This window comes from Centrocercus urophasianus, unplaced genomic scaffold (genome assembly GCF_019232065.1).
Source record: "Centrocercus urophasianus isolate 14NV4802_14NV808 unplaced genomic scaffold, USGS_Curo_1.0 seq_16, whole genome shotgun sequence".
NCBI lineage: Eukaryota > Metazoa > Chordata > Aves > Galliformes > Phasianidae > Centrocercus > Centrocercus urophasianus.
The window spans coordinates 35,138,649-35,165,434 of NW_024884711.1; the positions used below are offsets into that span (position 1 = coordinate 35,138,649).

General features: G+C 42.2%; 1 protein-coding gene across 3 annotated transcripts in view; it reads left to right on the forward strand.

Annotated features, from left to right (window-relative positions):
• Nucleotides 1-226: 226 nt before the first annotated feature.
• CCNY (cyclin Y) overlaps nt 227-26,786 on the forward strand; it is a 117,980-nt gene continuing 91,420 nt past the window's right edge. For 2 of the 3 annotated variants that reach the window (XM_042816712.1, XM_042816710.1), the window contains exon 1: nt 227-423. In XM_042816712.1, the coding sequence (XP_042672646.1) occupies nt 270-423 (154 nt within the window). In that variant the 5' untranslated portion in view covers nt 227-269. The remainder of the gene's footprint in view (nt 424-26,786) is intronic. The other variant, XM_042816711.1, reaches the window with a different exon arrangement.

Sequence of the window (26,786 nt, forward strand, 5' to 3'; positions counted from 1 at the left end):
GATGGGGCTGAGCCTCGGCCGGCCCTGCGCCGCCCGCCCGCGCCGCGCTCCGTAGCTGCCGCAACCCTCGCCGGCGTACGACCGCGCCGCGGGGCCGCCGCCGCGGATGAGCCAACGCCGGGATCCTCCGGGGAGCGCAGCCGCAGGGCGCCGCAGCCGCCGCCGCCGCCGCCGCCTCTCCCCCTCGTCCGCTCCGCTGCCCATGGCCGCTCGCCGGCCCCGCTGAGCGGCCGCCCCTCGCTTCCTCCCCGCCGGGCCGGGCCGAGAAGATGGGGAACACCACCTCCTGCTGCGTCTCGTCCAGCCCCAAGCTGCGCCGGAATGCCCACTCCCGGCTGGAGTCCTACCGCCCCGAGGCCGACCTGAGCCGGGAGGACACCGGCTGCAACCTGCAGCACATCAGCGACCGGGAGAACATCGACGGTGAGGGCAGGCGGCAGCTCCCACCCTCTCCCCCTCTCTGCCTCTCCCTCCCTGCGGTGGGCGCCCCTTCCTTCCCCGGGGCGCTACGGGCGGCAGCGCGGCCCCTCCGCATCACCGCGGGGCGCAGCTCTCCCTGCCTGCCCCGGTGCCGTGAGACGGCAGTATTTGTGCTCGTTGTTCATGCTCCTTATTCCTTATGCTCGTTATCTTTACACGCCGTAGAGGCCCGGCTGACTCCAACGTCTCGCAGCCGGCTCGGGGCCCAGATCGGCGCTCCTGGCAGGCAGCTCACGTCACCTGCCGGGCGGTCACCTGCCTGAGCGCCGCGGGGTAGGGGCTGGAAGGACGATCCTGCTCGGAGCGCTGCTCCCGCGGCCTCCTGCCCGCTGCCCGTGCTCCCACCGTGGGGCACCGCTGCGAGGAGCCGCGGGACTTTCTTTCTCCCTCTTTTCCTCTGCGGTGATGCTCAGAAGCACCGCGTTCCCATTGGTTCAAGGATGACGGAACGTGCTGTTCTTTTGGCTTATCGGAGCTCAGCTTGATATTAAAGATGCAGCTTAATGTATACTTCGCTTTAGTTTTTGATTAGCTGAAGTATGTAGCCCTTAAACTTTGCTTCGTGAGAGGTCATTGATGTCAGGGGTTCGTTTCCATGGACTGCCTTGGTCTTCAGCCAGAAGGAGCTCCTGCTGTGCCTCACTTTGCCTTCACATTTTTCTCATAGCTTATGTGGCTGTGATTTTATCACAGTTTTGTGTTAAGTCAGTTCTTGGCACCGGCCAAGTGATGATGGATTCCCTTTCTGGTTGAGATTATTTCTTTTAATTTCTGTGCGTTTTTCAGATGTATTTGCTACATGCAGCTGAAAACTGGGAGTGTAATGGAGATCGGAGATGGAAAGAGTACATAATAGTCTGAGGAAGCCAGAGAGATGAAAGAACCAATTGTTGATCCATGAAAGATGAATTCTTCCAGCGCAGGGCTGTCCAGCACAGCAGTGTGTGTCTCTGCCTGGTGGCGTGGGGTTCTGCTTTGGTACCACTGGCTCCTGTAGTCAGATCAGTGTGGGTTTGTGCTGTGTTCTTCATGTGGTTTTGTCTTGGTGGGAAGAAGGGCAGAGGGGAAAATAGTAAGTGCGCGTGTGCCTGCTGCAGTGTGCTTTCAAGATGGTAACTTTTTGTATCTTAGTAATTATGGCAAAATAACAATCTTTATGGGTTGTTTCACTTGTTGGATCAGGGACCATGTCTGCCATCTCTCCTCTTTAAACTGTGGTATGAAATTTTTTACTGACGGAGTGGTGAGGCCCTGGCACTGCTGCCCACGGGGGCTGTGGGTGCCCCATCACAAGGCCAGGTTGGATGGGGCTCTGGGCAGCCTGAGATGCTGAGTGGAAACCCTGCCCATGACAGTGGGATGGAATGGCGTGAGCTTTAAGGTCCCTTCTATCCCAAAATCCCATTGTGTGATTCTGCATTTCAATCCTTGAGTTGTATCCTGGTCTAACAAGCTGCCTCTTGTAGTATTTATGTGTTTTGTTTCATTGTTGTGTCTAGGACTGTTGCTTGTGAAATGCCATGTTTTTAGTGGACAAGCCATCCTTAACTATTGACAGGAGTACACAATTTTGGATTCATTTTTGTACTTTGCTCTTATCTTAGTATGGATAGAGGCACAACATGAACAGTCGCTGAGGAGCCTGCTGGCTGCCAGCTGTCAGTACACACAGGCCACGTAGAGATGCTGTGCTTAGAATGGCTCTTTTGTTGTGGATCTGCTGCCCTTCCTCTGGAAGCATGGAGATTATCTCCAGCAAGCCATGGCTTTGGGAGGGGGCTTTTGGGAGCCAAGGGGTGATGCATGCAATGTCTGAGGTAACATGGCTCATGTTGAGGAAAATTCGTTAGAAACTTTTGTTTTGTTTTGGGTGGGTGCAAGCTGCTGGAGTAGGACAGCAACTTGTAAATCCTTTAAGTCACCTGTGAGCTGTTTCCAGGTTGTTAAGAGATGGGTGTTTTTCATTGTTGAAAGTCTTGCTTCAGGCACTGTGAGAGAGAGAGAGAGAGAGGAAAAGAGGGAGGGTGACAGCTCAGAGTGAACACTGGAAATGTTGGTACTGGTGGAAGTGGGACTGTTTGGGGTTTGCCAGTGTTACTCTATAAAGAAATATTTGTCAAATTTGCTTTGAAGATCGTGCCTTTAGATTGCTCCTCATATGGTTCAACTACATTCCCAATTCACTAGCAGTTTTTTGAAGAATGCTGGGAGAAATGCCACGTCCTTAGCAGTGGGTTTTAGCAAGGTCTGATCTCTACGCCAGTAGTGCCTCGTCAGATGTTGTCCATCCTATAATACTTCACAACTGTTGGTGAGGTGATATCTGAAGGAGAAGGGAATGCTGAAAGAGTTTGAATTTAACAAGTGACTTATTCCAGAGAATGATAATGGTGGATTTCTCTCTACTGGAGCTTGAGTAGTTTGATTTTTTTTTTTGGTCCTATAAATGTATAAAAAGTTAATTAACTGACTTAAGACTCCACATATGCATAGCTGGCTCTCTCAATATTGTGTATTCACTGGGATGGTTTTTTGTACAGAATACCCGACTTTGATCTTTCTTTTAGTAGACAGTGCAGGTGGAAAAATGTAACATACAGTTCAGAGGTTACCCTCTCTTGATTACTGTCTCTTTTTGATGATTTATTGCTAAGGGGGAGCTGTGTTATTCTTCAGTGCTTCACATTTAAAAAGTTGCTTCAAGAAGATTCTGGCAGTAAACTCAACATTCCTTGCTCTGCTCTTTAGCCAACAAGGCATAAGGAGCTGTGGGGAAAGGACAAAGGGGATGTTTTATCACAAGTAGGATGACGTGAAGCGAAGCTGCTGCCTCACAATTCAAGTGTCCAAAAGGCTGCTCTTGACATACAGACTGGATAGAGAGCTCCTAGGCCTCTTGAAGAGAAGTTTGTTAATGGTTAATCCCTTCCACTGTTTCTTTGTTCCCTCCCCCCCTAAAAAATACATGATTTTTTTCCTCTTTGTAAACTGCTCATGTTGCTAGGTCATTTGTCATCCTAGCTCAGATAGTGTCATCCTGTGTGACTGTGCACTGCTGATAGCCCTGCTCAGCCCGTCTCATCATGTGCCAGTCATGGTAATTTTTTCTGCATACTGCAGACTCCAATGACTGGCCTGCTTTTTAAAAGCTCTTTATTTGTTCATATGCATATTTTTCTTTTTTGAAAGTGGTTTATGGGAATCCCTGGAATTAGATTAGTTAGTATTTGCATATCTCTGTTTGCTGAGTTTTAAAAGTAATGAGATTTTAGCAAAATACAGACGAGTTTTAATGTCCTCAAGTTTGCTGGAAGGGAATTCCTTCACAGAAGTGACAGTGTGCTTTTCAGCAGGGTGGCTTGCACTCTCCAGAGGTCATATATTCTTATATATGCATGTATGCAAATATAATACTGTGCATTAAAAAATCTAATGCATTAAAAGGTTAGAAGTAAAGCCTGCTGTGGCCTACATCATCAAACGTAGTCCTGTACCACATGCTGGTGCTGATGCATATCTCATAGCTTGCTTTTTTACTTCCACTTTCATCTTCATTTGTTTATCGTGGTGTTCCCAGCTCCTCAAGAAGGGGAACCCATCGTGTACAAAGTCTTCATAAAACCTCACGTCCACATTTTGAATCAGTTAACTTACACCCTTTATGAAGTGAGTATTTTACTATTAGCTGTAGAAAGTTTCGGATGCACATGTGCTAAGGCTCATAATATCTGAACTTACTCCAAATCAGTGTTATCAGTGCACTGCCATCTGATGAAGGCTTACATTGAAAGTGAGTTAAAAAAGTCTATCAGTGTTGGTTGAGCAAACTGATACCTGAAGTAGAATGGGGTGGCTTAAACTTATATGTCTCTGAAAATGTAAGGACTGCTGTATTTTGAGGTATTTTTTTTCTCCTTAGATTTTGCATGCATTAAGAATAAATCTTCTAAAAAGAAATGGAAAAGAACCTCTCCACTCTACAGTTATAACTGTTTTACCTAGTTTTATGTTCTTAGTGAAGTTTTTTTTGCATTGAAGGGTATATTTACTGCAACTTCAGGCCTTGCTCAAGAGCCAGCCTGTCTGACACCCATGTATGGTGGGTCAGTGCTTTCTGAAACTTATAAGATGCTGTTTGCTGAACTCATTAAACAACATAGTGTGAATGTTACTTGCTGTCTGTTCCCTGCAGCATAGTGGGAGGTTGGAAGGTGAAGGGGTACCTGGCACTGTAGTAGCTGTTCATGTCTTGTTGGTCAGCTACAGATCTGTCATAGTCTAAATATCTTCCTTGTGTAATGGCTTTGCAAGAACGAAGTGCATTTTACAGACTGGAAGTATAAGCAATAAATAGCCTTTCTCTGAACTTGCTACATAGAACCGATTTGAATTACTTCAGCTTCTTTAATTTTGCTTTGGACTTGGATAACTGGAGTTTTTTAAATACTTGTCCATGTGCATTCTGAATATGGGGTGGTCTTTTTGCTTCATTACGCAGAGTATCTAATGAACGTGCCATAAATCTTTGAAATGTATGTGAAGAGATTGTAGATGTTAGTTAGCTTAAAATTTAGCCATTTATTATTTAGGTAGAATATGTCTACCAGTATCCTTAGATGTTGCATTCACTGCAATAGTTATCATATCCTGTGTATCTTCTGTAGCAGTTTTGCCTCATTACAATCCAAATTTAAAAGCAAATGGTCCAGAATAGTTGAAAGGAATGGTTGGGGTATTTTCATATTTTCCCAAGCTAAAAACCTTTTGCAGAAGTTGACCAAAATCCAGAAATGGTTTTTTTTAGCTCAGGTTTTTGTTGCCAAGTTTGAAGACTTTGTAGGTCATTGGAACTCCCCCAGCCAGTTGAATCTGAGCATCAGCAGCCCTTGGGCTTTATCTGGAAGAAATAGCTGAAACTCACAGTGCTTCTTAGCTTGAGCTGGGGAAAGTCTCCTCAGCTGTGCATCTTGGAGGGGAAGAATGTCTGCCCTGGCTCTCTGTAGTGTCATTCTTAATGCAAGAGTCAGCCTTCAACAGCACCTTCACATTTTTCTTCAAAAACGTGCACACACAGCTTCAGGTAAGAAAAGTTGCATTCCAGGCTGTTTGCTTGTTTGTTTCTTAGTCTGCAAAAATGATTCTTGCTTACCTGTGACTGAGATCCCAGAGATGTCGGATTGGAAGTGAAAGCATTTACTTTCAACGGTACAGAAATTAATGTTTATATTCTAATAGCTGCTTTTCTTTATTGCACTGATATTTCATCAAATGTGGGAGCAATAAGTTGTTCCTGAGTATAAGCCTGAATGGCTAGAAACTTCTGATGAAGCCATGGTACACCAAATGGCATGAATAGGGTGATACAGGCGTCCTATGCTAATTTGGAGTTTTGGACCAAAATTAGCAAATGATTGGCATGCTTAAGACTGCTTCTGAGATGTATTTTATTCCTGCAGATTAGTATTCAGAGAAGGGATACCTGTTTGTTGCTATGTTGTTATTTGTGTTATGGCATCTTATCAAATTCTTCTTCATTACTGCTTTTGTTCCTGGAAAGAATGCATTATAAGATATTGAAGGAAATAACTGCATGATAAAGAAATTATACTGGATCAGCAAACGTGTTGAAATACAGGCAAGAAAGTGCAGTATGACTACTTCTTAGGGAAAGGATAATTTGGAAGTTACAAGTCTGAGGCATGTGATGTGACTGGTGGTTGTTATGCGTCTGCTTATAATTTTATGAATAGTTCAACTTCAAACTTAATTATACTGTAGTTTCTCTGTCTTCTTTTCTGCTCTTCTCAATAAAGGAGGTTGCGTTACTTGAAGATCCAACGTCTGGGGGTTGTAACTGGTACTAAACATAATGAATGGGACATGCTTCCCTGCTTTGGACGTGGTCAGGAAGCTCTACAAGCACTTAAGACATATCTGAACTGGTTTTTTTTTGAGCTGTGATACTATATAAAATGGTGCAAGTTATTGTAAAGACCTTGAAGTAGGTCTTCCAGCATCTGAAATTAGAGCCGTTGCCTATTGGGCTGATGTTCCGAGTTTTAGATCTCATCTGTTTTTCTAGTTTGAGCAAAGCTGCCTGTATGTTATACCATCATGTTCCGTTTATGTTCAGTGAGCTGTGGTCTCTGCCAGTTGGACAGCCGCACTCCCTCCTTCTCAAAGAATCCTGTCAAAGTAGCACATGTGACATATAGATCTGAAAAAAAGAGGTGTTATGATCAAGAACATACAGATAATTCTAATGGAAGTTTTTAATTTCTGATTAGCTGGTCGTTTTACTTGCTGCAGAAGCACAGCCTCCTGCGTGTCCTACACCTGTTAAGAATCAGGATGTTTGTAGTCTATCTCAATAGCTGTTCTGTTTTCTTTTTATTTTTGAGGACTTAGGAGCAGACTGATTTTCATTTTATTGATTAAATGTATGAACCTATGTAACTGAAACCAAAAGCAGTAAAATTCAGAAGGGTAAATCAGCTATTGCAGAACATTTTATCTGACCATTCAATACAATATTTGCTGTGTACTCAGGAAGGAAAAAAAAAAGCACAAAACAGTTTCAGATCCTATCAGGCAGGATTTTATTTCTAGATTCTATCAGTTTCAACTACAGCTATAGACAGAACCTTAAACTTCCCAGACCCCTGAGCTCATAAATTTTCTTGAGGCTGATCTTCATTTAATTTGAAATCCTTTGCTGTTAATGCCATTCAAATAGGTAATGCAGTTAACCTTTTGACATAATTGTCCAGATACGTGGTTAGAAATTCTAATGTTACTGATTATTAAGTAATAATCAATCATAGATTTATTTGCATTTGTAATGGGTATTTCCTGAGGGATTCTGGAACGAAGGTAACAGAGCTTTCCTCTGATTAGTGTTTTGACATTTCTTCCTATGTCATTCTATGTAGTAGGTGTTAGAGGTAAGTAGTAGTCAGTCAGATGGTTAAAATAACCATCGAGATAAATATCCAGCTTAAGGATTGAGATGTTATGCATGTCTCTGCCATCAGCTCGGTGCCCACCACACCTGACTTCTCCCTGTCCCTGTGGCTCTTAGCAACACTTCATTCTCCAGTTTTCTTTGTGACTGTTGATACCTGACAGAAATCCGCTTGTGTTTTATTCGATCAGTGAACGTGGAAAGAGGATGAATGGTTTGGATATGCAATTGTATTTTAAGCTTTCAAATCACACTGCCTGTGGCTAAATGACTTCTTTCCTTTTAGAATAATTCCTTTGTGGTGGTGTCTGGTGTTCTGCACTGACAATATTCAGTTATCCTCTCTGTGTCAGACATAGAAGGAAACTAATTTTACTGGGCTGTGTGCTTTTTTTTTCCAGTGTTTAAGTAAGAGCAGGATTCCTGTAACTGCAGAGGTTCTGCAGATCCAACCTGTGATAAAAGCAGTGCGCAGTGAGATCTGACTGGTTGTGTTGTGGAGGAAAACAGACCTTGAAAGACAAAACAAACAAAGTCATATAAAATTCCATATATTAGCAGTGATGTAAGTTCTACGTCTAGGAACTTGTTTCCCCGTGGCAAAATGTATATTTAAGTGAAAGGGACGTTGCCAAGTTACATTTAACTGGAAATGAATGCTTTGTGAAAAGTAAGCTCGCTACCTCAAGTCACATTTCTTAAATAAAAAAAAAGTTATAGTAAACAGTTATTTTTATAACAAGTAGTTGAATCATAGTTTATGTAATCCAAACAGTGGAGCATTATCTTACAACATGAGAACCTGAGCTTAAATTGAACAACTGTTCTAGATTTTTGCATATCTGACTGTGTGGGCTGTTTCTTTATCTTTTTTTCCCCCTTTACTGTGTGCTTTGAGTTTTGAATGCAAATCTGCAGTTCTATAGCAGTGACTTTACACATGGACGTGGGCAGTAAAGGGAGGATAATAGGTTTTTTTGCCTCCTGATTTTGTGTGGGTTACCTTAAAACGGATTCATATGGGTAATGGTTTATTTGTCCCCCTAAGAAAAATAGTGTGCTAATAGCAACTTAGGCACTGTGACTGTTGAAGCGAGGTGTGATGCAAAGCCTGGCAGAAGCCTGTCACAGGAGGCAGGAAGGCTGTGGGCTGGCGGCTGCCCCACGGAGCTGCTGTGTGGCCTGGTCCAGGCAGGCTGTATGTAGTCAGCTCCACTAACCCTGCAGGCCCAGGGAGCAGTGGGCCACTCTTTCATAGGGTGCAGGATGACTGTGAGGTAACACAGCACACAGTGTGTCCCTGGGCTGTTGTCAAGCTTCAGGAAGCTCAAGAAGCGAAGCTGGCCATCGTGACTTCTTTGGAAATACCAACTAGGGTTAGGTAGCAACCTATATTACGGAGCCTGCTTTGCTGCAGTGTTGGACTAGATGGCCTCCACAGGTCCTTTCCAACCCTACAGTTCTTTGACTGTGATCTCGTGATAGTATTCTTTCCTTTTTATCACGTTGCTGATATAATCTGAAACTTTGACCTGAAAAATACTTGGATTCAATCACTACTCTTCTCCATCCCTGTAGCTTCAGTGGGGTTGTCTGATTTTTTCTGTCCTCTTCCCATCCCATCTTTGTACATCTCCAGCAGTCTGCACTGCTTGCCCGCTGCCAGTGCTTCGTGGCCTTTTTTAGCCAAAACACACACAAGTTCCTGCCTCTACTCTCATTACCTTTTATTTGACTCCTGTTTTGCTGTGCTTTTCAAGCTATGAGAAGTGAGCACAGTGTGTTCTAGAGTTGGGCTTGTGTGATGATTCTATGATGGCAATATGACTTTCAGTGTTGATTTCAGACCCCAGTTTTTAGATTGCCATTTTAACATTTGCTGAGCATTCCTAATTCCTGCATGTTTTATAGCCAGGCAGGTAAGATAATCATTCTTTCAGCTCAACACAAGTTATCCACATGTAAGTAAGGTGCCTGCATTTCTTCCCTGTGTCTTTGTCTTTAAAGCAGCATTGAGCCTGATCTCATCATAATATATATGTTGTATATAAAATGTTTTCATCATTACTTTTGGAAATGTGCCCATTGTGATTAATCTGTGTTCTGGTTCTGCAATTTGGGATTACAAATATACTGCAGTGCATGAGTTGTAATTCTTAAAATACGCTATGAAGCTGTGTATGTGTTTGTTTGTTTTTTTCCCAAATAGTAGTGGAATCCATATATACTGCTTTTTTCTTTTTTTTCTAAATAAGAAGCTGAAAACCGACTTAGTAGTATTAAGATTTGCAATTCACGGAAGAAAAAACTTGATAATTACTATGTCTGTAATTGATACTCTGCCCATGCTTCGTTCTGTCCAGCTGTATGTAAATCTTCTCCAACTACATATTTTTGCATTTCTTTCCTCATGTAAATGAGAAATCTCCTTGGTTTCTATTTGGGGACTCAGATTTGATTGATTTGGTATTGCCTAATTGAAAAGCAGGATGTGTTGCTGCAAAAGGCTTTTCCTTCTATTCAGGGGGTGGGAATATGTGAATTCTGAGCGTGAAGTCGATTTGGTGTGCTTCCCATGCGTGGAGATGGCGAGTGGCTACTTCTGACTGGATCGCATGGCAAGCAGGGCAGTGAGACAGGAAGAGCTGCAGTGCGGAGTGGCTGTGTGACCAGCTCTGGGCTCAGCCCAGCACTGTCCTGCAAAGGAACGATTAGCAAAGTTTTCTCCTGCTTGTGGCCCTTGTCTGGTACTCTTCTTCCCTGTGAGCTTGCTTGGCCCATGGCTCTACACGTGAAAGAAAGGGAAGGAACTGTGGAGATCATCTAGTCCAGCCCCCCGCTAAAACAGTTTCCCTGGGTCAGAAAGGCTTTGCAGCTGTGTTACCTACATTCTCTCTGTTTTTTTTTAATATTTTGCTATTTATAGAAATTTCCTGAAACGATCACGAATGTTTCTTGTGTTCTACTTGTGGGCCGTGCCATCATCTCCAACAGGCGGCTCCTGCAGCCTAACCGTGCTGTGCTACTCAAACCTGTAGAGGTACAGGAGATGTGATGTGTGAAGTCAGCACATTGCTGAATGCTGCTGTAGCTGTATAAACTGGCATGTCTTATTCATGCAACAAAAATGAATGGAAGCACATAGATCTTGAGAGACGCTGCTGACCTCCTTGATTACCTCCACTGCCAGTTATTACATGGGGACTTAAATTCTGGGGTTTTTTTAGGCAAAATAGTTTTGATGCATGTAAATCAGACATAAGTTGCTAGAGATAACTTATCAAATAAGAACATGTATATGTGTGTGTGTGTTTTCCTATGTAAACTCCTTGGCAGGGGTGAAGCTATGTGTCACCAATACTGTGAAGCTTCAGCAGGGCATGTAAACTGTTTACTGGAAGAGTATTCCTTATGTCCTTAGATCCTTAATGATATTAGAACACCTGAGCTTGTTCTTATCATTCAGTTAAGCTCTTTGATAAGTTCTTTGCTAACCAGGGAATTGTGAGAACAATGCTTGTTACAATAATTGAGAACATAGAGCTTGTTCCTGCAAGATGCTTAGCATTTCAGTTGTCTGTTCACAAAGCACTTGCTGAGAGAGAGAGGACATTGCATCTGATTTATAAATAGCCCTATTAACTTCCTCCCGCTTGCTGCAGTTTTCTTGCCTCAAGTAACTCAGGTACTTTTTTATGATATCTGGTGGAAAATGATAGGAGATGTGTACGTATGCTGACGTCTTCTAGAGAGCTGGTAACATCTAGCTGTATTCTGACGAATTCTTTGACCCAGGAGCCTGTTTGGTCTCTGGAGAGATCTCTACAGCATTCTTCAAGTAAGAGTCTGACAGTATTTGCTTGCAGCTTGAGAGGAACGTCAGACTTGGTTCAGGAAAGCAGTTTTGTGTCATGGCTAAATAGCGTAACCTCTGCTTATCTTACTGTCTGGATCTGCCTTCTTTGTTCACCTACTATATTTTCATTGGCTCCTTTTCTTTTGTCTTTGTTTACCCTTCCCGGCAGGGATTATTGTTTTGCAAGAAGTAAGCTTTCTTATCCCAGCAGGTGAAGTTGTTATTCAAGTCTGGGTCACGATAACTCTTTTTTCTCACAACATTAAAAAAAACCTTGTGTTTAAGTGTATTTTATTAATAGATCTGAAAACAGATGGGAGGGATAAGTCACCTTTTCTTTATGGCAATATGCAGACCTTAGCATCAGACACATACCTATGTATCTTACATATCTAACACATTGTAGTTGGTTAATTATTTCAATCAGCTTCATTCCTTGGATTAAAAGAAATCATTATCATCTCTGCTGTGGTATATGTGGTGTATTGACCTAGTGAGCAATGGAGAATCAGGAATGAAGATTGTTGTGATGAACAGCATTCTCTATGTATTCATGGTTATGATTATTAATATGTTAATAGTGGGTGACTTCTTCTGTTTTCAAGCTCAGGCATCAGTAAAGAGATGTCTTCAGCTCTCTGTTTACAGAAAGATGGAATTAAACAAAAAGGATTGATGAGATTTAGAAAGAAAGCTGAAGGAGATTTGGATGTTAAATAAACTGGCAAATACTGTATCTGAATCTTGGGAGCAGGATTTATTTTTAAGCTAATATATGTCCTTTTTCCCTTAATGGAAATTCTTTTCTTTCCCAGTGATAAAAGACTTTTATTTTTAGAGGCAGTTTCTTGATGCTGCAAGCTAGCATTACAAGTAAATCTGTGAAGCAAAGCAATCTCCATGTCAACAAGTAATATTTGTAAGAGGATTAAAAGCCCTTGAAACACATTTGAAGATGTATGGTGAGTGGGTAGGGAAATACTGCTTTATTTGTTGGTCCTACAGACTGTAGCAGAAATTTCAGCGTCCCTTAAGTTTTTTTTTTTTTGCTCAAATACCTTTCTCTCAGCTCTAAAACTCAGAGTCCAACGCTCACCTGTTGCAAGTGAGTGTAAATGAACTCAGTGGAACTACATTTAAGAAAATCTGTCTGTTTTCCAAAGTGATGGATGGAAGCATCTCTTGATGTCAAATCTGTGCTGCCTCAGTCTTCAGAACTTTAAGAAGAGATATGGAGATTTTTGGCCAATTTACACCTGGTAAGGAGATAATTTAGTTCTTGTAGTAAAATAACTGCTGTAAGATTTATGGAATAGATTTTTGTATAAAATTTGTGTTGTATATAAAAATCTCACAACAAAATCCTCTCTGTAAAGGAAATCGGAGATTCTATATGAATGTAAGAACCATTAGGGCATAGAGGCTCCTGCCTGGAATGTGTAACAAACACAGCTGTTATCTACATAAGTCTTATTTTGCTAATTTCTTCGTACCTCTGTGTGGATGTGTGTATATAATGGTAGCAGTCAGTAACTGGGCATCTTTCTGGTTTCTGATCCTTACTCCATTTTTTCACTTTCACCACTCCTGGCGTTTTCAGCTGTTTTCAGCTGTTCTTTTCTTCTCTTTTTGTATGTAAGGTGTGAAGGACACATGCTGAGGGATGCCTGATAAGCCTTGCAAGGTGTGTCCTTGTTTGAGTGGCTGGTGGGGATGAAAGTAAGACAAGATCAGCAACTTTACTATTCTGCTGAACACAAATTTAGCATTAAACCATCTGTTTGACTTTCTTCTATTTTTGGGGGGGATGTTCAGCCATCTTCTTTTATAGTTGCTTTGAAAGTAGTTATGACCTTGAGCTATGGAAATCCTTTCTCATCTTTTCAATCCTCTGTGTGTTTTATCAAAGGGTGGAGTTTTTCATTCTCAAATATTTTCTCTGTAAACGTATATTTAGAAGGTAGCTTATCAACTGCTCTTCTCTCCCTTTCTGCTTGCAGACTAGGGGGCTGCCTACATTCTTTTCTGTGGAGCATTGGCTGCACTTGCTTGCATTGTAGTATGCAAAAATATTCCCTATGTAAGAATGGCTTGCAGAAAGGCAAACCATTTGATTATTCTTGTAAGATTAAAAAAATGTGCAAAATTAGCCTTTACTGAATTGTACCTTCTTCCTGAAAGTGCATTACATACTTGTTTGAAAGTGCTGTATCAGACTGTAGCAGAGAATTCCTACAGTCTGAATCCTATATTTGGTCAAGCCAGATGGCTGACGGCAGTGGATGCTCCAGGAATGTGCATAAGAACATCTCGTCTGTGCTGTATTGGATGAATAGTCTTATACAACTGAAAGCTACCTGAAAACATGTAAAAGGCATGGAGACATAATACAGTTGTGTTTGGATGTGAAATCGTTTTTAAAGGAGAGATAGCATTAACCTAAAAAAAAAAAAAAAAAAAAAAAGCTTGTTTATAAACCTCTATGTTAAACTTGTCTTCTTGTCTTGCTTCTGATATTAGGAAGTAAGTTCGTCAATAGAACTGTTTTTGAGTGTACTCCTATGTTCCTATATTTCCCAGGCAGAAGGGCAGAAGTCCTACAGAAATATACAGCTTTGGAAGCAGCAGGCATACTTAGATATTTGACACCTTAATGTTGTAGGGCACAGGCTATGCTTAAGACTTAAAAGGATACCATGAGAAGTTTTTGTCAAGTAGAATGTTGAAAAATGCAGATTATTTATTGTTTGCTCAATGTTTTCTTTAAATAAAAAAAAATCCTAGTTCTGAAAGACAGTCCTCATGCACCAAGAAGTTTCAGGGGGACACACAAATCAAGTTATAGTTTCTGTGTGAAATGTGATTTTAATGCTTATACAGTCAAATTGCATGCCTTTACAGACAGGGATTTGCTTTTGGCCTTAAAGAAAAGAACATGGGGTCTACTTTTCCAGAGCCAGCTATGGAAATGGCATAGGCTTTCTGAAAAACGTCATTAGTTAACTTCAGTCCTTCAAACCTTGCCTCATAATTGGGAGGGAGATACAGGTTCAAGCTTACGGCCTCTGTAGATTGGTGTTTTTGTGTGTGGGTTTTTTTGTTTTTTTTTTGCATAGAGTGCTGGAGGATGAATTAAGTTTTACATGGCACATAAATGCTGTTTGATGGGAGTGCAGGAATGCAGTAAGTGCTTTAAGTCCTACCTTAGTGAAGTGGGATTCCTCAGCTACAGGAGTGTGCAAAGCAGAAAAGAAAATGGAAATGTGAATTTCTGTTAACAGATACAGTTCAGTTGCTGCATGTATTGGAGAGCATTGCTTGCACACTGAAAAGAACAGTGGTTTTCTATGGGGGAATGCCTGCTGCATGACAAAAGACAAAAAATGACAATTTTCTTCTAGAAAACGTATTTTGCATTTAATTATTTGGACAGCTTTAGTAATTACCAAAATTATGTGCTCAGAAGTAATGGAAATTTAGAGTAGAAATTGAAGTTGAGGTGAGGATTAGGCATGGGATTAAAGTAGGTGTGCATATCAAATGTGATGGTGCCTTAATGTAGTATGCTGGGGGAAGGTGGAACTCTCCCCATCTCCCCACCGTGATTACTTACATGGTGGATATTCAGGGAGTAAAAAGTATGGCAGTCTGAGACCACAGCCAAGTGTTTGTAGAATCATAGAATCACAAGGTTGTACATGGGTGGCATTAATGTTTCAGTTCCATTTCATTTCAAATGAACAGAAGAACCTTTTTCAAAGAGAGTGTTTCAAGGAAGATTAGTGTTTAAAATATTTGGTCCAGCATAGTCAACAGGTGACATTCTTAAAGCATATTTTTTGCATATTTTAGCTAAAGACTGTAGTGCTGGTCAAGGAAATGCTTTTACTCTCTCCTCTTATGCCAATAATATTGAGTTAGTTTAAGAAAAGATGTAATTTCTGTTAATGTCTGTTTGCATACCTTGATTAGAAGTCTAATGAGGAGCGTGTGTAGAAGCATAACACTTACAAAATGTTGCCTTAGCATTATTTTTGAAGCTACCTCTTATCCAGATTAAATTCTGAGATTTGTAATATTCTCTATTTTTAGTAAAACTTATAACATAGTTTTAAAGATTTCCCTTGTCATTCCTGAAACTGCAGCAAGAGCTCTGTGTTGCTTAATGCTTCTTGACAAAGTCTGGATATGAAATTCAATAGACACTAAGTGTTATAATTGTTATTCTCTCATCTCTCCCATACAATGGCCACTGCTTACTTCTGGCTGCTTCCTGTGACCTCTGTGAGATCTTGAATGTTCCTTTCTCCTCATTTCCTGGTAGTAAAAGTTTTATACACACATGATAAACAATGCTATGCAGATTCTTACGTCTGCAGTTGGTGGAAAACAGCCAATAAGTAACAGTACCTCCAGTGTGAGTGTATGGTGCGGCACACGGAATGCCTGCTGTTCTCTCTGGTGTGCTCAACAGCAGCGGCTCTGTTGGGCAGCGTATAACACATGGTGTGTATCTGCTCAGAGGTGACTGTACTTAATTACTGGTGAACAGTCAGAGTCCACTAACAGCTTTAATCTTGCTGTTTTTTTAACTGGCATTGCTCAGTGACCGGCACTGAGACTTTATCCAGGCAGATGGAGCGAGTCCTTCTTTTGGTGTTTACCATCTCTGTTCTTTCTTCTGTTTGAACTTTGTTATTAAGGAATGGAAGAATGTTGCTCTAATGAAAGAAAAAGAACTGCAAACAAATGTTAATTTTGTTAATTCTGATTTGTGTTTATTCTTTTAAAACTATCTGCTAACCAAGATATGTAGCCATTTTCTCTATGAAGCTGCTCTTCTGTCATTTAGTAGAATTAAATTAGACTTCAGCCGATTTCAGTTGCAACTCCAGTTGTATTTGTGTTACCACTAGGATACTCTTCATACATTCATTACTAGTTTTTATGCTTAGAAGGAGATTTTCTATTTTTCATAAGCTCTGCTTATTTTCTGTTTTGGTTGGGCTTCCTTACCTCTTACTGATTGCTGCACAGAAATCCCTGTAGGCTGTTGAAAAATCGTCTGCTTTCTGTATGATTGTCTGTGTTTTCTCCTTCCTCTGAATAGTTAAATATTCTCATTTTGAAATGAATAAATTTTCAGAAGCTTCTTATTAAAATGGATACCCTGCTAATATACTTCCAACATTTTCCATTTCAAGTGTTTCTTTAGAGCCCTCTTGGCTATTTTCTGCTCTTCTTTCCTCTGTTGCTATGTGAAAAATTTCTTTCTGTCCAGAGTAAATTCACTGTTTGCTGATAACATCAAGATGCTCTATAACATGCTCTTTCTTATATTTTGTTAATCTGAGTAATCCCAGTAACATTGCCAGTCCTTTCCTATGCCTATTTGCGTATATGTGTTGCTAATTTAGGGTTTTATGCTAATGTTACAATCGTATTATCAGATTAAGATCTTTCTCTGCATGGTTTTAATAAGCATGGCTTGAGGCTTTTGGTTGGTTATACACAGCAGAATGTTATATTGAGAGCTGTAGGATCCAAGAAAAGCAGAGCGAAGTGGTACAAAGGCCAAAAAAAACCAAAACTCATGGAGATTATGAACAAATCGAGTGTAGCTTCTTTTCTCTTTCTTTCTCTCCCTTGCAGTGTTACAGGTAGCTTGTTAGATGTTTTAGTTAAGGTAGGTTAATATTTACAAAGCGAACCCATTACCTTGAAGTGCAAGTGTGCTAGAAAATGAGATGAACAGTGTTTGTGTTATATTGAGAAACTGATCCAAGCTAACAAATACGTATGTTTTTAAAATTATAATTGTTTATTGAAGTTTGTCACTACGTTTGACTAATGATGTAAATTAACTGTTTTACAATAGGGAATCTCAGTTTTTATAAGATGAGTAATCGGAGATAAAAATTATTTGCAGCAGTTCCATTATATCACCAATTTTGAATGGGGAATTGTCCCTGCGCAGTTAGGAGAGGCCAGGTGCTTTTGCCATTTATAGCTGGTCTTAAATCAGAATAAAGGGAGCCGCCTTTTTTCAAATGGTGTTCTAATATTTTTTTTTTTCTGTTGTGCTTTGCGCTTGACAAAGTAGGCATCCACAAAGAGAGGAGTCAAAATTTCCCTTTAAGGAATACAGTGCAATATATTGGTGAGAGCAACACAAGCCTGCATTATTTTCTTAAGCTGGCCTCAGCCTTTGCTTGTTGCTGTAATGCAGAGATTGTCCTTTCCTAGCAGAACTGCAGTCAGAATGGAGGTGCCAGAGTGCTGAGAACAGAGAAGTTTCAGGGTTAACCCTGGTCACTGTTGTACATCAATCCCTTTGGAGAAGCGTTGGGTGTTTTAGCTAGCTCTAATCTTTGCTTCTGTTCTGGAGGAACTTAACCTTTGAGTAATGAAATTATTTAACACGTTATTTTCTTTAGAAAGGTAATTTATTTACAGAATTTTGAAGATTTTCTGATTACCAAAAGTCCCAAATTCTGATGCTATTTCCAGATAAACTGGTGACACCTTGTCCTCACTTTTATCTCAACAATGCAATCCCTTTTAAGAGCTTGGGTTTTCCTGTTTAATCTGCAGGCTCACATCACATTGTCTCCTTTCAAAGCTACTTATGTGTGTACTAAAGTTAGTTGCTGATATCATTTGAGGCTGCAGCAGTCTGGAGGCTGATAGAGTTTTATCTCTGTCTGCTGTTAATGGGCTGATGGTAGGCAAAATTTTGGGTATAATCATTTTATTTTTGTATTCTACAAATATTGTGCCAGCCAGTGGTTTTCTATGGAACCAACACAAAAAACCTGTAACCAATACGAAACTCTAATGTTTCTTGTGCAGTTGATATGAGGCTAGACTTTAGAAATATGTGAAATTGCTATGCTGTATAATAAGAGGCCAGTGACACTGTGGACACAGAATCTGCCACTCCATGGAGAGTTCCCAGCAATGAAGTTTGTAGAAGTAAGGCAATTTTCCAGCCTCCATGTGTATGTTGGTCTTGTTTCTTGGAGTTATAAAAGTTTTTCAGCCCCTAGAAATATCAGTGATCAAAGTGGGCCTTTAGATCTTGGCACTGTAGAAATGGAACTTTGGCATGGACTGAGGGGAATTGGGTAGGCTTTTGTTACTTGGCAGCAGGACTCCCTTATGTATATCTGTGAGGTCACAGTGTTGCGACAGGTTAAAAAACAGATTGTTTGACTCCCTCTTTACCACTATGAATATTGAGGTATTGCTTCTTCACTTTTGGAAATCAGTTGGGAGTAGACTTGAAATGGGTTTGCCTTTAGAGTTCACTGTATCTGCCTGAGATTATTATCAGAAGGAATCTATATGGGTTCTAAAGTTCACATAAAACAGAAACAAACCATATACCTGTTGTTATCTTTTTGGGGAGGTGACTGGATAATTAGTAAAGGGTGAGCTCGGTGTTGTAAAGCAAGACTCTTGCCTAACAGTGTGAATAAACAATTTCTGGCATGCATTTAGCTCTCAGATAAAGAGGAATTGAATGTCTTGCACAAGACAAGTGCAGCATTTTGTCTTCCCTGACAGTAATGAATTTAATGGTGCTTTTTAAAATCTTCCTAAAACTTTTGTTCTTCAGGTTAGAGGACTTTATTTTGTTGTTGTGGGCTGTTTTGATTTGGTTTTTTTTTTTTCTTTTTATTTATTTGGTCATTGGTTTCTATAGATCAGGACTGCATAACTCACCTCTGCCAGGTTCTGTCAGGCCTGATGGGACACTGCATGTCTGCCTGTGGTTTACCTCTGGCTCCCCTTATGTAAGTACCTGGCAAAGTCCCTGCAGGTTTTCAGCTTGTTTGAATATGTAGCAGTAAAGGCCACATGATATGCAGGAATTGTGTGCCCCGAGTTCCTCAGATGTGGTGTTTCTGCACACAGGAATGTTGTGCTGCACCTGTGTGGAGAAATGCTGGTTGTAGTTTGTGTACACAGCGATTTGGAACTGAGATGTGGTTCCATGCCTGATGCCTGTAGTCAAATTACATTGCTCTGATATACGTATTTACTCATTTAGTTGTGCTCAGAATAAAACACACTTAATATTCTCTGAACAGATTGGGTTCATGGGAATGTTCTCTTTTTTCCTGTTTGAAAAGTAAAGTTTGAAGTAAAAAAAAAAAAAAAAAAAAAAAAATCAGTAAAAAGCCTGCCCTTATTCTGTTGCCATTGCACTGAAATGTAACTGATGCCCTAGGAGTACCTTTGAATTGTGATTTTGAATCACATTTACATTGCCATCTTTCAGCTGAAGTTTCTGTCACCAAGTCACTCTGTGTTCTGAAGACAGGAGTGCTGCATAATTGGAGGGCAGGAGTTACCACTGGAGATCTCTGCAAAAGTTTATTGTCTAATGTTACCATGAATATTTTGATCTATAAGAATCACCATCATTACCCTCTATTGATAGTTCAGGCCGGCAGTGATGAGATCCCTGTTAGAAGCCTGAGGATTATAAAAAATGATTTTAGGAGACTGGGGAAGTTAGTTGATGGAGCAGGCATACAAGTAGTGTTTGCCAGTATTCCCTTGGTGGCAGGTATGAGCACTGAGACAACCAGGAAAAGCCATCTTGTAAATGCATGGCTGAGAGGCTGGTGCAAGCGCAAAAATTTTGGGTTCTTTGATCATGGGGTGGTCTACTCGGCATCTGGCCTGAGGTCTGCTGATGGGAATTGTCTGTCTCCAAAAGGGAGACGGATACTTGCCCAGGAGCTGGCGGGACTTGTAGAGAGGGCTTTAAACTAGATAGGAAGGGGGAGGGGGATAAAGCCAGGCCTGCTAGAGAGCAGCCTGGGGAAGTGGTATTGGGATTAGGTGAGAGGCAAGGGGCTCAGCTGAGGTGTGTCTACACTAATGCACGCAGCATGGGCAACAAACAAGAAGAGTTGGAAGCCATTGTGCAGCAGGCAAACTATGACCTAGTTGCCATAACGGAAACGTGGTGGGATTGCTCCCACGATTGGAGTGCTGCAATGGATGGCTACAAACTCTTCAGGAAAGATAGGCAAGGAAGGCGGGGTGGCGGTGTGGCTCTCTATGTTAGGGAATGCTTTTATGCTACTGAGGTTATGACTGGGGACGATAACGTTGAATCCCTATGGGTAAAGATCAGAGGAAGGGCTGACAAGACAGGCACCCTGGTGGGCGTCTGTTATAGACCTCCAAATCAGGATGAAGAGACAGATGAGGTATTCTATAAGCAGCTGGCACAAGCTGCACAGTCGCCTGCCCTTGTCCTCTTGGGGGACTTTAACTTCCCTGACATATGCTGGGAGTACAGCACAGCACAGAGGAAGCAGTCTAGGAGGTTTCTGGAATGCGTAGAGGACAACTTCCTGATACAGCTGGTCAGAGAGCCCACGAGAGGAACTGCCCCACTAGACCTGCTGTTCACAAACAGGGAAGGTTTGGTGGGAGATGTGGAGGTTGGAGGCTGTCTTGGGCAGAGTGATCATGAAATGATAGACTTCGTGATTCATGGTGGAGCCTGGAGGGGGAATAGTAAAACTGCTACCTTGGACTTCAGGAAGGCGGACTTTGAATTGTTCAAGGGACTAATAGGGGGAGTCCCCTGGCATTCAGTCTTAGCGAGTAAAGGGGTCCAAGAGAGCTGGTTGCTCTTCAAGAAGGAAGTCTTAAGGGCGCAGGAGCAGGCAGTCCCCCTGAGCTGCAAAATGAGCCGGCGGGGAAGAAGACCGGCGTGGATGAATAGGGAACTATTCCTGAGGCTCCGGGAGAAAAAGAGAATCTACCGCCTGTGGAAAGAGGGACAGGCCACTCAAAATGAATACAAGGAAGTTGTTAGGATGTGTAGAGGTGAAATCAGAAAGGCAAAAGCCCAGCTTGAATTTAACCTAGCCACTGGCGTGAAAAGGAATAAAAAACTCTTTTATAAATACATTAACAATAAGAGGAGGACAAAGGAGAATATCCACTCTTTGCTGGATGAGGCTGGGAATGTGACTACTGAGGATAAGGAAAAGGCAGAGGTTCTGAATGCCTTCTTTACGTCTGTCTTTAAAAGTCAGACCAGTTATCCTCAGGATACTCCTCTCTCTGACCTGGTAATCTCGGCTGGGGAGCACACTAACCCCCCTGTGATTCTGGAGGAAACAGTCAGAGACCTACTGCTCCAACTGGACTGCCACAAGTCGATGGGGCCAGATGAGATCCACCCGAGAGTGCTGAGGGAACTGGCGGAGGTGATAGCCGAGCTGCTTTCCATCATCTGTCAACGCTCCTTGTTGACCGGTGAGGTCCCAGAAGACTGGAGGCTTGCCAATGTGACTCCCATTTATAAGAAAGGTCGTAAGGAGGATCCGGGGAACTACAGGCCTGTTAGCCTGACCTCGGTGCCAGGGAAGGTTATGGAGCAGATCGTCTTGAGGGAGATCATGCGGCATGTGCAGGGTGACCGGGGGATCAGGCCTAGCCAGCATGGGTTCATGAAGGGCAGGTCCTGCTTGACCAACCTGATCTCCTTCTATGATCTAGTGACCCATCTGGTGGATGAGGGAAAGGCTGTTGATGTGGTCTACCTAGACTTCAGCAAAGCCTTTGACACTGTCTCCCACAGCATTCTCCTGCAGAAGCTGGCAGCCAGAGGCTTGGATGGATACACTCTTGGCTGGGTAAGGAGCTGGTTGGAGGGCCGGGCACAGAGAGTGGTGGTAAATGGAGTCAAATCCAGCTGGCGACCAGTTGTGAGTGGTGTTCCCCAGGGGTCGGTGCTGGGGCCTGTCCTCTTCAATATCTTTATTGATGACCTCGATGAGGGCATCGAGTGCACCCTCAGTAAGTTTGCAGATGACACCAAATTGGCTGGAAGTGTGGATCTGCCTGGGGGTAGCGAGGCCCTACAGAGGGATCTGGACAGGCTGGAGAGCTGGGCTGAAGCCAATGGGATGAGGTTCAACAAGGCCAAATGCCGGGTCCTGCACTTCGGCCACAACAACCCCAGGCGACGCTACAGGCTTGGGGCGGAGTGGCTGAAGGACTGCGTAGAGGAAATGGACCTGGGGGTATTGATTGATGCTCGGCTGAACATGAGCCGACAGTGTGCCCAGGTGGCCAAGAAGGCCAATGGCATCCTGGCTTGCATCAGAAACAGTGTTGCAAGCAGGAGCAGAGAGGTGATTGTTCCCTTGTATTCAGCACTGGTGAGGCCGCACCTCGAGTACTGTGTCCAGTTTTGGGCCCCTCACTGCAAGAAAGATATTGAGGCCCTGGAACGTGTTCAAAGGAGGGCAACAAAGCTGGTGAGGGGTCTGGAACACAGGCCATATGAGGAGAGGCTGAAGGAGCTGGGAATGTTCAGCCTGGAGAAGAGGAGGCTCAGGGGAGACCTCATTGCTCTCTATAACTTCCTGAGGGGAGGTTGTAGTGAGCTGGGGGTCAGCCTCTTCTCTCGTGTCATTAGTGATAGGACCAGGGGGAATGGCTTCAAGCTACGGCAGGGGAGATTCAGGCTGGACGTGAGGAAGTATTACTTTTCAGAAAGGGTGGTCAGGCACTGGAACGGACTGCCCAGGGAGGTGGTGGAGTCACCGACCCTGGGGGTCATAGAATCATAGAATCACCAAGGTTGGAAAAGACCTAAAAGATCACCCAGTCCAACCGTTCACCTATTCCCAATAGCTCCTACTAAACCATGTCCCTCAACACAACATCCAGTCTTTCCTTGAACACCCCTAGGGTCGGTGACTCCACCACCTCCCTGGGCAGTCCGTTCCAGTGCCTGACCACCCCTTCTGAAAAGTAATACTTCCTCACGTCCAGCCTGAATCTCCCCTGCCGTAGCTTGAAGCCATTCCCCCTGGTCCTATCACTAATGACACGAGAGAAGAGGCTGACCCCCAGCTCACTACAACCTCCCTTCAGGAAGTTATAGAGAGCAATGAGGTCTCCCCTGACCCAGGTCTCCCCTGGGTGTTCAAGGGAAGACTGGATGTTGTGTTGAGGGACATGGTTTAGTAGGAGCTATTGGGAATAGGTGAACGGTTGGACTGGGTGATCTTTTAGGTCTTTTCCAACCTTGGTGATTCTATGATTCTATGATTCTATGATTCTAAGAATGAGCAATTTGAAGCTAGGATCCATTTCCCATGTCTAGTAAAGCTGGGAGGAAAGTGACCCAATTCAAGCCTCTTTATAGGTGTTGAATTTCTACCAGTTTATACAAGTGGGGAAGATCTAGATAAAAAATATTTTCTGGTTGTGTAAATGCTTATCTTCTTTCTGTAAGAAGTTTAATACAAAAAGGCTTTTGATAAGTATCTCTCTTCTGTCTGCTGATCCCCAGAAAACCCCTCTCCCAAATTTTGTGCATTTTAGCTTTGTTTTCAATATCATATTTTGTAAAAAAAAAAAAAAGTGTTCATTACAATACTGCAGGGACAGTGCCATTAAATTTTAACTTCCTGGTCATGCTTCCCTTGGCTGAATCGTTGTGACAAGAGAGAAGAACTTCATGTTTGTACCTGGCTGATCAAGCATGCCTAACCAAAGTGGGCTTATAGCTTGAGCAAGCCCTCTTCTAATCTTCTTATTTAGGTATGTACTGAATACTAATGCAAACCTTGGAAACTTGTTAGAGGCGAACTTTTGGTAACAGGTGCTCAGGGCCATACACTTGGAATATATTGCCTCGTTATAGTGGAAAGTAGGTGGGAAGGCATTTGCCAAAAGGAGGTGTTTGCAGTTTTCCTGCTGTAGTGTGTTCAAGCGTGCAACCATTTTGCATGCACCCGTCCGTGTGTTTGCTCTTCCCTGTGCTGAAGTTTGTCTTTTCAAGTGAAATGAAGCCAAGTATTGATCAGACTCTGGCTATCTTACAAGTTTCAGTTTGTCATATATTTACAGTATTTCAGTTTGTCCTTCCTCTGTTTTTTGTATACCATTTCAGCACTAGATCATGTTGAAGGAAATAAAAATAAAATTTTTTGTGTCTGTTTATTTGTAAGATTGCAGCTTGGATTTCTGTGTCTGAAGTGCCCATCCCTCTTTGCCTTTCTCTTCTGTCCTTTGGGTCTGTGGTTACACTCATTGCTAGCAATGAATTAACAGCTTTTTCCTCTTATCAGGATAAGGCAGCAAACAGCTGATGACCTGACAAGGCATACAGGTGGAAGCCAAAACTTTCCATGCACTGATTTTATTTTGTTCTTTAATGACTATTGCTCTTTCAGCTTGAGTTGACAGAAATTAGTAGATCAGATTACAATCCTACAGCCAGAGCCATGTGCTAATGGGGTAATTCTTGTGGTGAAAGCAGCACTGTAGCAGTAGAGGTGCAGGACGCGAGTGGAGGACTGTGGATGGGGAGAGATGAGGAGGACTGGTCCTGTGGGAAGAAAATAAACGTATGCAGCTGTTAAGTCCATGCCAGAGGTTACTGGAGGAGGGCCAGAATTCCCAGCACGTGGCTTTTGGTGAAATGAATGATCACTAATCAGGGGCTGTGCTGGGAAAGAGACCTGGGTTGAAAAGAGGAGGAAAGCACGCTGGTCATTAACACTTCGTTATCTGGTTGGCTTCTTTTGTCTGTATCCTTGCAGTACACACAGTAGGAAGCAGTGCCTGTTGTGTGATTTTTTTTTCATTTTTTTTTTTTTTTCCATCTTGTCCTCTAAATGTGCAGTAAGGGTTTTTCGAGACGCTGAGCAGAAGTAAAATAGCCAGCTACAGCTGTGAGTAGCAGGAGGACCTTAATGGGCGACTGGCTTTCCTGATCTCTAGTTTTTGTTGTGTCCATGGAGACTCCTGCACCTGGAATTTTTATGGTGATAGATTTTAGTATGAAATAAAGGAGATAGGAGGGAGGATAAGGACCTCTGGATCTCCTAGCTGATCTTATCACCAGGCTGCCACAGACTTTTAATAGTCAGGAGAGCTTTTGCTTTAAATTTGCATCTCCCAGAGGGCTGGCTGTCCCAGTGAGGACCATCCTGGCCCAACCTACCACAGCACCAGTGGATGTGTTTGGGCACATTCTTCTGTGCAAAAATAGGAAGGCAGAAAAGTAAACCAAGGTGGCTTGTCACCCTTTGACTTACAGTTTTTGCTGCTGTTGTTATTCTGTAGCGAAAGTGGATGAGAAAAGCTTATAGTATTTTACACCACGGTGCATATTTGAGTGTGGCTGTGATGAGGGAAAAGATCAGTCAGGCACTCACACTGCACTGGAGCGCCTGCAGAACAATTTCAGGGTGAGTCTGTAAGCTGCACATGTATCAGAGTTTCTGTTACAGTTCCTTGATGATTTTCAGATTACTGTGATGGTGTACCTCGCTTTCAGTCTGCTTCATTTCCTGTGTGAAGCTGAAGTTTCTGAAAGAGCCCTGTACTTGGAGCACCTGTTGGTTCCCAGTGAGTAGTTAGGGCTTCTCAAACCTGTTTGCACTTTTTATGCTGTGATTTTGACAGTTCTGAACAAGAGATATAAAGAAAGGTTTAGTGGGCTAGAGTTTGACAGTTTACTAATGCCTATTGCAGGATTAACAGCTTAGTTCTGAACTGACTTTCTATAAACACATAAACACAACCAGATTTTGGGGCACTTCTTTGCCTTTGTATAACTTGATTATATTTACAGGCATTTCTCAAGCAGGCCTACAATTCGATTTAGACTCCTACAGTGTTTTTACTAAACTTTGCTGGAAAGTATGAAGTCAGTTTCTTAAGAAAATGCATTTCTCCTATTTCCAGCTTACATTTACAAGATGATGTGGAAAGAGTGCTACTCAATAATGTTATGGCCTTTCAGTAGCAATTAGAATCATAACTTCTTACAGGTAGAGTCTTTTGTAGTGTTGGCTCTGTTCATTCTTTTTTTAATCAGTCTTCATCAAAACCCATTAAACTCAAATTGTTAATGGATAATTAAAAAGCAGGAAAGCTTGCTTTCCTATGATGGATACTTTTCAAAAACAAAGCATGAGAATAATGAGTTCAGGTCTCTGTAACATCTTTTTCTTTTCACACAGCAATTATCTCCTTGGCTTATGTCTAATTCTTGTGTGGAAAAAGATGTTTCCTGTAAATCCCTATATGTGAGAGCATCCCTGCCCCATCTTGAGTGGGAAATCTGAACAAACTTGGCTGCAACCAGGCAAAAGTCTGGCTTTTGTTGTGTTATCTGAGTTTGAATGAGAACAGTTGAGAAAAAAATTCTGTTAAGTACAGTCACAGAGATAATTGCAAGTAGTCATAGTCATTACAATCGTTTTCCTTTTAACAGAGGCTTTGGTGTTTACTTTTAATGCCTGCTGCTTTATCATATGCAGTTTCTGAAACAGCATTCGTTATGAAACTAGATAATAAATATTATCAAGTCAATGAAATTATTTTTCTGTAGTCCCTAAGGCGATGTACATTCTCTACAAGTCTCAGTTGTGCTGTAACATTGTCAGAGCTTTGTTGCTGTTGTTTTTCTCACATCTTGTT